General features: G+C 46.1%; 1 protein-coding gene across 3 annotated transcripts in view; it reads left to right on the top strand.

The window, feature by feature from the left end:
- LOC120023646 (ral GTPase-activating protein subunit alpha-2-like) overlaps positions 1-12,235 on the top strand; it is a 155,096-nt gene that overhangs the window by 74,067 nt on the left and 68,794 nt on the right. For all 3 annotated transcript variants that reach the window (XM_038967694.1, XM_038967695.1, XM_038967696.1), the window contains exons 17-22: positions 6,313-6,435; positions 6,911-6,996; positions 7,130-7,391; positions 8,758-8,951; positions 9,082-9,180; positions 9,312-9,467. In XM_038967694.1, coding sequence (XP_038823622.1) covers positions 6,313-6,435; positions 6,911-6,996; positions 7,130-7,391; positions 8,758-8,951; positions 9,082-9,180; positions 9,312-9,467 — 920 coding nt within the window. The remainder of the gene's footprint in view (positions 1-6,312; positions 6,436-6,910; positions 6,997-7,129; positions 7,392-8,757; positions 8,952-9,081; positions 9,181-9,311; positions 9,468-12,235) is intronic.

Below are 12,235 nucleotides of genomic sequence, written 5' to 3'. Positions count from 1 at the left end.
GCGTGTCCCAGCCCTTTCCAGCTGCCTTTTGCTTTTCTATTTGTTAGTGTATTTTTAGGAGATAACATTACAAAGTTGTGTGTGGATGGAAATAAGTTGTCTTTACTGTGATGCACTCAAAGCCAGTTGTATTTGTCCTCTTCTGTCATGTGCATAGAGAACGAATTAATCTGGGCTTCAAATAAAATCAACGCATTGCATAAATGACGTCTCTCAAATGTAGACGGGTTCATTAAAAAAAAAAAAAAAATTGAATATGCAACAACATCTGGTAGAGCAGTGTCTTTGTTTAGGTGAAGAGCCCTCAAGTGTCAAATGAACATGAGATCCAGCCTCGGGGTTTAGGCTTTAATATATTCTATTTATCTTCTCTTTACACTGAAGTCTCAGTTATTAGTTCTTAATTTCCTGTCTCAGTAATTTCACTCTGCCTGTTTGTTTCACTCTTAATGCCTTCGGGCTGTTGTTGGAGTCGCACAAAAACAAAACGGTCTTCTTACATTTTTCGAGCAAATTGACATGAATGACAATTCAAGTTACACCTGCAGATCTCCAATTAGGACTCAACCCTTAGTGGATTTTGTCTTCTTTGGTCATATTTTTCTGCGCTATTTCTTTCCCTCTTACAATTTTTATGCAAAGTGTTAAATGTATTTGCCAGTGGTGTACTTCTGCCATTCTGCTCTATATGATCTTATTGACTTCTCTCCCCTTCTCTCTTCTTCTTATTTTTCCTCCTTCCCTCTCTCTCTCTCTCTCTCTCTATCTCTCTGATGGAAGCTAAGCGAAGCCAGTCTATCAGCAGCTGTGTCCATCTTTACGAGGCTCTGCCCGCTACTAAAAGCGTTCCTATGCTGCTTCACACTGTGAGCTCTTTCTTGCCTGGTCTCTCCTCCTCTTCCGGTAACTCTTGCTCTCACAGGCTTTCAGGTAAAGTGTTTCTGAGAGCTGTCTGTGTGGTGTCCTCCCTCCTTCGCCCTGTCTGTTTCTTCCGTCTATCTGTCACTACTCTTATCTCCCGTCTCCTATTCTCCTGTCAGTCCCTCACTGTTTTATTAACACTCAGTGAAGTGGAAACCCTTGTTGTTTCTCACAGCTACTTACTGTCGTTTTGGATTGAAAGTAAAAAAGGACAATTGTCTGAGAATTCTATACTAATCTGTTCTAATGTTTATTACTGCATGTTCCTATTCCATCTTTATTACTGCATGTTCCTATTCCATCTCACTATGTGGCTAAAACAATGGAACCATTTTATCATTTTAAAGGTGCTACACAAGATTTTCTAGAATTTTTGGATTGTAATTTCAGAAAATGTCCATAATATATCTGGCACTAATAGTAGAATGATAGTGTTTCCCAGTATTACTTACCCACCAGTGTTGTGATTGGCTAAGATATTCGCCTATTGATTTCTCCCACCGGAGCGTCATCTGTTGTCAAACTGGGAAGGCTGTTCTGACTTTGGCTATGTTATCTAAAAGTACAGTATGTGTACAACTGCTCGTCAGACATCTCATTACAAAATAATGGGCATTATTGTTGGAGTTGGTCCCCCTTCGCTGCTAAAACAGCCTCCACTCTTCTGGGAAGGCTTTCGACTAGATGTTGGAACATTGCTGCGGGGACTTGCTTCCATTCAGCCACAAGAGTGTTAGTGAGGTTGGGCACTGATGTTGGGCGATTAGGCCTGCCTCACAGTCTGCGTTCCAATTCATCCCAAAGGTGTTCGATTGGGTTGAGGTCAGGGCTCTGTGCAGGCCAGTCAAGTTCTTCCACACCGATCTCAACAAACCATTTCTGTATGGACCTTGCTTTGTGCACGGGGGCATCGTCATGCTGAAACAACAGGAAATGGCCTTCCTCAAACTGTTGCCACAAAGTTGGAAGCACAGAATCGTCTAGAATGTCATTGTATGATGTAGCGTAAAGATTTCCCTTCACTGGAACTAAGGGGCCTGGCCCAAACCATGAAAAACAGCCCCAGACCACTATTTCTCTTCCACCCAACTTTACAGTTGGCACTATGCATTGGGGCAGGTAGCGTTCGCCTGGCATCCACCAAACCCAGATTTGTCCGTCAGACTGCCAGATGGTGAAGCGGGATTCATCACTCCAAAGAATGCGTTTCCACTGCTCCAGAGTTCAATGGCTGCGAGCTTTACACCACTCCAGCCGACACTTGGAATTGCGCATGATGATCTTAGGCTTGTGTGTGACTACTCGGCCATGGAAACCAGAGGCAGTTTGGAACTCTGTAGTGAGTAATGGAGCACAGGCAAAAAAAAAATACGCGCTTCAGCACTCAGCATCCCGTTCTGTGAGCTTGTGTGACCTACCACTTCGCAGCTGAGTCGTTGTTGCTCCTAGACGTTTTCACTTCACAATAACAGCACTTACAGTTGAAGGGGCAGCTCTAGCAGGGCAGACATTTAACAAAATGACTTGCATCCTATAACGGTGCCACGTTGAAAGTCACTGAGCTCTTCAGTAAAGCCATTGTACTGCCAATGTTTGTCTATGGCGATTGCATGGCTGTGTGCTCGATTTTACACACCTGTCAGCAACGGGTGTGGCTGAAATAGCAGAATCCACTAATTTGAAGGGGTGTCCACATACTTTTGTGTGTGTATATATACACTGCTCAAAAAAATAAAGGGAACACTTAAACAACACAATGTAACTCCAAGTCAATCACACTTCTGTGAAATCAAACTGTCCACTTAGGAAGCAACACTGATTGACAATAAATTTAACATGCTGTTTTGCAAATGGAATAGACAAAAGGTGGAAATTATAGGCAATTAGTAAGACACCCCCAAAAAAGGAATGGTTCTGCAGGTGGTGACCACAGACCACTTCTCAGTTCCTATGCTTCCTGGCTGATGTTTTGGTCACTTTTGAATGCTGGCGGTGCTTTCACTCTAGTGGTAGCATGAGACGGAGTCTACAACCCACACAAGTGGCTCAGGTAGTGCAGTTCATCCAGGATGGCACATCAATGCGAGCTGTGGCAAAAAGGTTTGCTGTGTCTGTCAGCGTAGTGTCCAGAGCATGGAGGCGCTACCAGGAGACAGGCCAGTACATCAGGAGACGTGGAGGAGGCCGTAGGAGGGCAACAACCCAGCAGCAGGACCGCTACCTCCGCCTTTGTGCAAGGAGGTGCACTGCCAGAGCCCTGCAAAATGACCTCCAGCAGGCCACAAATGTGCATGTGTCAGCATATGGTCTCACAAGGGGTCTGAGGATCTCATCTCGGTACCTAATGGCAGTCAGGCTACCTCTGGCGAGCACATGGAGGGCTGTGCGGCCCCACAAAGAAATGCCACCCCACACCATGACTGACCCACCGCCAAACCGGTCATGCTGGAGGATGTTGCAGGCAGCAGAACGTTCTCCACGGCGTCTCCAGACTCTGTCACGTCTGTCACATGTGCTCATGTGCTCAGTGTGAACCTGCTTTCATCTGTGAAGAGCACAGGGCGCCAGTGGCGAATTTGCCAATCTTGGTGTTCTCTGGCAAATGCCAAACGTCCTGCACGGTGTTGGGCTGTAAGCACAACCCCCACCTGTGGACGTCGGGCCCTCATACCACCCTCATGGAGTCTGTTTCTGACCGTTTGAGCAGACACATGCACATTTGTGGCCTGCTGGAGGTCATTTTGCAGGGCTCTGGCAGTGCTCCACCTGCTCCTCCTTGCACAAAGGCGGAGGTAGCGGTCCTGCTGCTGGGTTGTTGCCCTCCTACGGCCTCCTCCACGTCTCCTGATGTACTGGCCTGTCTCCTGGTAGCGCCTCCATGCTCTGGACACTACGCTGACAGACACAGCAAACCTTTTTGCCACAGCTCGCATTGATGTGCCATCCTGGATGAACTGCACTACCTGAGCCACTTGTGTGGGTTGTAGACTCCGTCTCATGCTACCACTAGAGTGAAAGCCCCGCCAGCATTCAAAAGTGACCAAAACATCAGCCAGGAAGCATAGGAACTGAGAAGTGGTCTGTGGTCACCACCTGCAGAACCATTCCTTTTTTGGGGGTGTCTTACTAATTGCCTATAATTTCCACCTTTTGTCTATTCCATTTGCACAACAGCATGTTAAATTTATTGTCAATCAGTGTTGCTTCCTAAGTGGACAGTTTGATTTCACAGAAGTGTGATTGACTTGGAGTTACATTGTGTTGTTTAAGTGTTCCCTTTATTTTTTTGAGCAGTGTATATATAGTGTAGCGGAAATAGGTAATTTCCTGGTTGCGAAAATTCTACTGTTCGCTCTATTTCAGTTTTTATGAGAGAAAAGCAAAGCACTGAAGAGTGTAGGGAATCATTGCACCATCAAAATCGCTGTGAAATATCATTTTTACAGGTGTTTGAAGCTGGTGGACCAAAACCGAAAGTAACTTTCATTTTGGTCCACCAGCTTGAAACGGCTGTAAAAACGATATTTCACAGCGATTTTGATGGTGCAATGATTCCCTACACTATTCAGTGCTTGTTTTCTCAGATAATTAGGGCTGCAATCCCGTTAACGGGATCGATATGACAACAGCCAGTGAAAAGTGCAGGGCACCAAATTCAAACAACAGAAATCTCATAATTAAAATTCCTCAAGCATACAAGTATTTCACACCATTTTAAAGATACTCTTCTTGTTAATCCCACCACAGTGTCCGATTTCAAAAAGGCTTTACAGCAAAAGCACCACAAACGATTATGTTAGGTCACCGCAAAATCACAGAAAAACACAGCCATTTTTCCAGCCAAAGACAGGAGTCACAAAAAGCAGAAATAGAGATAAAATTAATCACTAACCTTTGATGATCTTCATCAGATGACACTCATAGGACTTCATGTTACACAATACATATATGTTTTGTTCAATAAAGTTCATATTTATATCCAAAAACCTCAGTTTACATTGGCGCCATGTTCAGAAATGCCTCCAAAATATCCGGAGAAATTGCAGAGAGCCACATCAAATAACAGAAATACTCATCATAAACTTTGATGAAAGATGCATGTTTTACATAGAATTAAAGATAAACTCGTTCTTAATGCAACCGCTGTGTCAGATTTCAAAAAAGCTTTACGGCAAAAGCACAATATTCAATAATCTGAGAACAGCGTTCAGCCACTAAAGGAAGCCATACAGTTACCCGCCAAATTGTGGAGTCAACAAAAGTCATAAATAGCATTATAAATCTTCACTAACCTTTGCTGATCTTCGTCGGAATGCACTCCCAGGACTCCCACTTCCACAAGAAATGTTCGTTTTGTTCGGTAATGTCCATCATTTATGTCCAAATAGCTACTTTTGTTAGCATGTTTGGTAAACAAATCCAAAGTCACGAAGCGCGTTCACTAAAAGCAGACTAAATGTCAAAAAGTTCCGTAACAGTCAGTAGAAACATGTCAAACGATGTATTGAATCAATCTTTAGGATGTTTTTAACATAAATCTTCAATAATGTTCCTACCGGAGAATTCCATTGTCTTCAGAAGTGCGATGGAACAGAGCTCCCTCATGTGAACGCGCATGGTCAGCTCATGGACCTGGCTCATTCCCGTCTCCTTCGGCCCCACTTCACAGTAGAAACATCAGACAAGGTTCTACAGACTGTTGACATCTAGTGGAAGCCGTAGTAAGTGCAAACTGACCCATATCCCACTGTGTATTCGATAGGCAATGAGTTGAAAACCTACAAACCTCAGATTTCCCACTTCCTGGTTGGATTTCTTTCTCAGGTTTTTGCCTGCCATATGAGTTCTGTTATACTCACAGACATCATTCAAACAGTTTTAGAAACTTCAGAGTGTTTTCTATCCAATACTAATGATAATATGCATATATTAGCAACTGGGACTGAGGAGCAGGCAGTTTACTCTGGGCACCTTTTCATCCAAGCTACTCAATACTGCCCCTGCAGCCATAAGAAGATAAACTGAAATTGAGCGAACAGTGTAGAATTTTAGCAACCAGGACATGACAGAGCGATATTCAGTAGATAACACAAACACAAAGTCAGAACAATTTTCCCGGTTTGACAGCAGATGTCGCTCCGTCGGGTGAAATCAATAGCCGAATATCACAGCCAATCACAACACTGGTGGGTAAGAAATACTGTGAAACACTATCATTCCACTATTAGTGCCAGATATATTATAGACATTTTCCGAAAAATCCTATGTGTCTCACCTTGAAGTTGCCGGAATTCTGTGTGGTAGAGCATGTGTAGTGTGCCGGATATGAGATGCCTGATGCATTGCTCTTAACCCTCTGTCCTCTCCTGGCTCCCTGGTCGTGGTGCTCAGATGTGGAGGAGGGCCAGCTGTCTGAGTGTGGGGGAGACGGGGAGCTGGAGGCTGGAGACAGCCCTCTACCACGCAGCAGCAGCACCTCCGACATCACACAGCAACTGACTGACACCTTCCCAGGTAGGGATACACCAATGAGTGCGCGAACACACACAGCGTGAGGGCGTGTTCTAACGTAGGCCATTTTTGCTGCCCTCTAGTGGAAGTATCTATACTGCTGCTAACAATGTGTCCATCTATACAGTGATGTGCTTTGAAGCCTACAGGCTACAACAGTGGTTCCCAACCAGGGGTACTAAGACCCCTGGGGGTACTTGGTCTATCCACAGGGGGTACTTGAGAAGACTGATGAGAACATAGGTCTGCTGATTAAATGTACATGAGGGGGTACTTCAGGGGTACTCCGGGCAGAGCTAAATTCAGTTGGTGGTACAGTAACTGAAAAAAGGTTGGAACCACTGGGCTACAACTCATTCTGATCATGCATCTAGAGGATGTAGGGATGAGACTAGAACAGTATTTATGACCAGGGGCTGTCTGCTGTGGGGGGGCTGTGTGTGTGTCCAGTGTGATTAACAGTCACTGTGACCTCCAGGCCACAAGAGGGAGTACTCCTCCAACAACTCCTGTGGCTCCGATGGCAGGGCGTCGGAAGCGAGGACAGACGGCGACCCGCCAGTGGTGAGAAACACACACCTGACGCAAAATCTGTGACCATCTTACTTTGTTTGGTTATTTCAGCAGGGCATCTGTCGCGGTCTGATAGAGGCATCTCTGGAACAACCACTGATGACTTATCCCTCTGTGCTCCCAGATTCTGATCCGGAGGAGCAGCAGTCCGGCCGAGCTGGACTACTCTGTAGAGGGACACAACTATGCAAGGCCCACGCTCCAGGAAAAAAGTGTGAGTGTGAGCAGCGAGACGTCCAACGGCTACTTGAACGACGCTGACGGCAGCCTGCTGGCCTGGCAGGCCTTTGAGGAGGAGGCAGACACTCAGTCAGCCCAGATAGATGTCACAGCAGACACAGGGAGCCAGAGGAACCTGCTGCTCAGCCACAATGAGGCCCTGGCAGGTACTGGACTGGACTGGTTGGAGGGGGGGGGTTCTGGGTAAGGTTTCTGGGGGGACTGATTTTGGTAACCGAGGCTAGGAGGGCATTGGTTTATATGGGATAAATACTGTAGCATATGGCCTTCAGGTTCAGTAGATTTGTATTCTGTGGGGTTTGTCAGGTTCAGGTGTTTGTCCGTGGGTCGTGTGGGGATTATTCTCAGAGCAGCCTGACCTTTCAGAGGATTAGCATAACCTTCATAGCCAGCCTCTGTCTACTCTACAGTATCTTCCCCTGCCCTGCCTGCCCTCCCTCACCCTGGCCTATGAAGCTCTAAAGAGAAAACACTCCCTCTCTCTCCACTTCTATCTAGCCTTGGACATGTTCTGCTCAGGGGTCTTTATTCAGCAGGCAGCTGGGCCTTTTGTTTATTAAGCTGTCTTTGGTATTAGGTTAACGCGTTATGGCTATTGAGGGAGGACACATAAAGATGGATTGGTTACTACTGTTACATGTTTACTGGGCAATGTTAGGTAAGAGTCTCCTTGCTATTAAGAAATGTTAGGTGAGAGTCTCCTTGCTATTAAGAAATGTTAGGTACGTCTTTGGAAAGTATCCCGAAATATTATCGTGGTTCAGCGTAGGTGAATATTTGGAAAAAACAGCTGTGGCTAATAGCTGTCAATTCTTGTCAAATGAAAGAGTACCTCAGCTGTAACCCCTGACCCTTAGCGTAACCCCTGACCCTTAGTGTAACCCCTGACCCGACACCATCCCCACCTCGTCTGTGCTCTTACATTGATTCATTGTGAATTCACTGTCCTCTGTCATCTGGTGATTGTGCGCCGTCAAGCTCCACTGTCTTCTGGTTGTCGTCTTGTTTTCTTTCCTGAGTGTTTTCTCTCCCCACTCCGCACCCCTGTCCCACCACCAGCAGCACCCCTGTCCCACCACCAGCAGCACCCCTGTCCCACCACCAGCAGCACCCCTGTCCCACCACCAGCTTTGCTCGTGCACACTGAGTGCCGGGACTTCCCCCATCTGCTGGAGGACACCATACATCAGTCTGTGTTACACATGCCTCAGGACCAGGGTACTGCTACTGCCCCTACACACCCCCTTTCTAGCCTGAACAGCCCACCACCCTCTGTGTTGCACTGTGTTAATCCTATACCCACCCATCACGTGTGTTCAGCTGTGTGTGACTCTGGTGACTGGGAAAAATCAACCTCTGTGTTGAATCACCTGGGTCCGGGGTGTGGACAGGTCTAGTTCTAGTGTTATACTATAGAGTTTATACAGTAGTAAATCAGAGTTCTAGTGTTATACTATAGAGTTTATACAGTAGTAAATCAGAGTTCTCTCTCTGCTCTATCTGGTCTTGCAGACAGCCGTGAGTGTCTGACTGATGATGTCAGCATCATCGCAGGCGGGAGCCTGACCGGCTGGCACGCTGACTCCGCCTTTGTGCTCTGGAGAAGGATTCTGGGTATCCTGGGGGACGTCAACAGCATCCGCTGCCCCAGGATCCACGCCAAGATGTTCAGTTACCTCTACGACCTCTGGCACAAACTGGCTAAGGTAAGCACTGCCCAGCCTTCAAACACTCTTATCAGCCCTAATGACATGTCATGTACAGTAAATTTGTCTCAGTCAATATTTTGTTCTGTAGATTTTCAGTCTGGCTAATGCAGTACTGCCCTAATTGCAGATCCGGGACAACCTGGGCATCAGTGTGGATAACCAGTCATCTCCTCCCCGGCCTGTCTTCATCCCTCCTCTCAGAATGCTGGCCTCCTGGCTCTTCAAGGTGACTCAGCGGTTCAGAGGTCCACTGCCTCTACATGCATCACCTAACTAAGAACTATCAAAGACATGCATGTGACTATAACCGTGTGACCTGGTCTCTCTCCCTCTGTCCTCCTCTCCCTTTTCCCCCAGGCCACCATGCTGCCTGCAGAGTTCAAGGCGGGTAAGCTGCAGGCCTATAAACTCATCTGTGAGATGATGACCAGGAACCAGGACGTGCTGCCCAACAGTGACTTCCTGGTCCATCTCTACCACGTCATGCACAAGGGCTTCACCAGCGTGGACCAGGTAATTTTCTGTTTTATCCTAAGCATGCTTTAACTAGCCAGTAGGAGGGGTTCATGTGAGACAGGTAAGGCCAAGAGGAAGCCTGACGAAGAGCCACAGTGGTTGAAACATTGCCTCTAAAACTCTGATAGCACCTAAACTGTGCTATCATTCTCCTGTGTTCATGTGCTTTTCTTGATGTAGATTCCAGTAACTAAGGCCAGAAGAGGGAGCCACTGTCAAACACAAGAGAATGGGACTGCTCTTGCAGCCACCTGCCAATAAACTGTACAGCTGGGATCTGTTGCATGGTGGTTGTACTTCCACTCATATCCACTAGATGGAGCTATCATCAAAGGCATCTTAGCTTTTGTTCCATGGTCCTCTCGATAGAGGAGGAGAATGATGAGATGCTCGGTTGCCGGTACATAGCACATGTTTGTTGGCATGTCTTGTCATGTGTTGACATATGTCCTGCTGATGATGACATTGTGTATACCTAACCTTTACCGTTCTAACTTAATCTGGACTGGCTGAGGTAAATGTGAAGATAGTTGATGAAGCTGGTGAAGTATTATATTGTGTGTGTAGGTAAGGCTCACCTGGGTTCAGATCAGTGGAGTTAAGTGTTCTCTAGTCCTCTACTCAACTCTCAGCTGGATCGCTCTAGTCTCTTTGGGAGGACAGCCAACCGGTGGTGATTGTGATGGCTCACTGTTTTGGCATGTCTCCTCTCAATTCAGCATGGTCCTCCTCTAGCTAGCCACTCCCTGCCTAGCTGGCTGGCTGCTCTTCACATTTGGCGGAGGTCCAGTCCAGCCTGCTGAGTGGGGATAAAACAGGAGCTCCCCCCCCACACACACACACAAAACAAAGACAGGCAAGGGAGAGAGAGAAAGAGATTGATGAGGAAAGGGGGGGAAACTGTGAATAAATTAGTTTGTTTTGTGCGTGTATGCTCTGCCCACGGGTTTATATTGCGCTTTGGCAGAGCGACAAGCTTATTAGAATGTTTTCCATGTCGTTAAATAATGTTTGAGCTCCTGCCGTCTATACGTGATTAATTAAGGATTGACGTCTGTTGCACTCCGTTGGAGTGACACGTTGGCTGGGGCTGAAGAGGACCGGGGGTGGGCTGTGGAGGAGAGGGAGGTCCTGGGGAACGCGCTGTGGAGAAATGAGGGGGCCGGTGTAGAGGGACAGCGTGGCATTCTCCTTTCCAGCTTTTGTTGTGCCTAAATATAATATGGGGCCTGGGCCGCCAGTGTTGAGCTGGCTGGGCGCTGGAGCGTGCTCAAATTGGCCAGAGAAAGAGTCCTAATGCCACACAATGGAGGGACAGCCCAGCCGCACGCCTGCTTTACATAAGAACGTGCCTCTTACTCCATCCCCCTCCCTCTATCCCAGGGATGTTAAACTCATTTTGTTTATTTCCTTGCCGTCACAATTTGCTGAAGATAGTCCTCTATCCGTCGTTTTTGGAATTGTCGATACTCCCTGTCGTCCCCGACTGTCTAGCTAAATTTGTATGATCATTAGGGAGCTGGACAAAGTCAAGAAACGGTATAAATATAGTTCCATTATCGCTACACAGTTTTGATATGGCTTTAGTCATTTTAAAATATATTGAGTTTGCCCCCCCCCCCCCCCCCCCGAAAACCACCAGATTGGACCCTTCCTGTGTATGTTGTACGTTTGACCCCTGCTCTATCCGCTCTATCCACCCTCCCTACAGTATCCCTCCAAATCTAATGTTCTTCTCTCTTTAGTCTACTCTGTCCCACTCCTACGCTCCCCACATTTCTTTGTTTTTAATGGGCTGTCTAGTACTTTTTAAAGCACTGCACGTTTGCAAATATAACGTGGCAACATTTTTCACTGAAAAGGAAGGGCTGTGAAGGAGTGTACACCTCCTGGCTGCCAAGGTCAATGGTATTGTCCAGGCTCTCTCGGTCTCAGTCCACTGAGCCTGCAGTGGCATGGCCACGAGACAATTGGCATGGCCTTGGGCCAATGGTAGTAATCTATTTTCTAAGAGTGCTGTATGTATGTACATCAGCCTAATGTGAGGGGTTGTTGTTTTTTGTGCATCAAAATGGGCCTTCTATGAACTGTGTGTTTTGTTTGCTGGGTGTGAGCCAGTCAGTAAACATCTCTCTCACACCTGCTCTCCCTATGCACAACCATAGGTTTTTCTAATCACCTCAACTTATCAGTGAAGAGAAAACAGGGATTGTTTCATCTGTGTAACGGAGGCCTGGGGAGAGGGAGGGAAAATGTGACGGTTGAGTTCTGTTGCGGTTCAAAACCTCAGCGGCTTCGTTGATGATTAAACCTTTCAAAAGGACCTCTACACCTTGACAGATTAACAGGAGGGGTCTATCTATTAGCCTGGACTGGGAAACCCCTATTTTACACACACTTTCTGTGATCACAACTTAAAGTAATGCTATGATTTCAGTCTCATACAATAATGACCAGTAAATCGTGAAATATTTCATTCCATTTGTACAGAGCCTTTAAAAAGTATTCCTTGACTTTTTCCAAAAAACAAAAACAAAATGATTTACAAAGTGTGATTAAAATTGTGACAGTATTTTGTGTAGATCATTGACAAAAAAAAGAATGTCAAAGTGGAATAAAAATGCGAACATTTGTAAAACATATATTAAAAAAAAAAAAAACTCTAATACAGTGGTTTTAGAAAGTATTCATACCCTTTGACTTATTCCTAATTTTGTTCTTACAGCCTGAATTGAAAAGTTATGAAATTATTATTTTTTTCTCAC

Source organism: Salvelinus namaycush, chromosome 28 (assembly GCF_016432855.1).
Source record: "Salvelinus namaycush isolate Seneca chromosome 28, SaNama_1.0, whole genome shotgun sequence".
Lineage (NCBI taxonomy): Eukaryota > Metazoa > Chordata > Actinopteri > Salmoniformes > Salmonidae > Salvelinus > Salvelinus namaycush.
The sequence above is the reverse complement of the archived record's forward strand: the minus strand, read 5'-3'. Positions and strand labels throughout refer to the sequence as shown.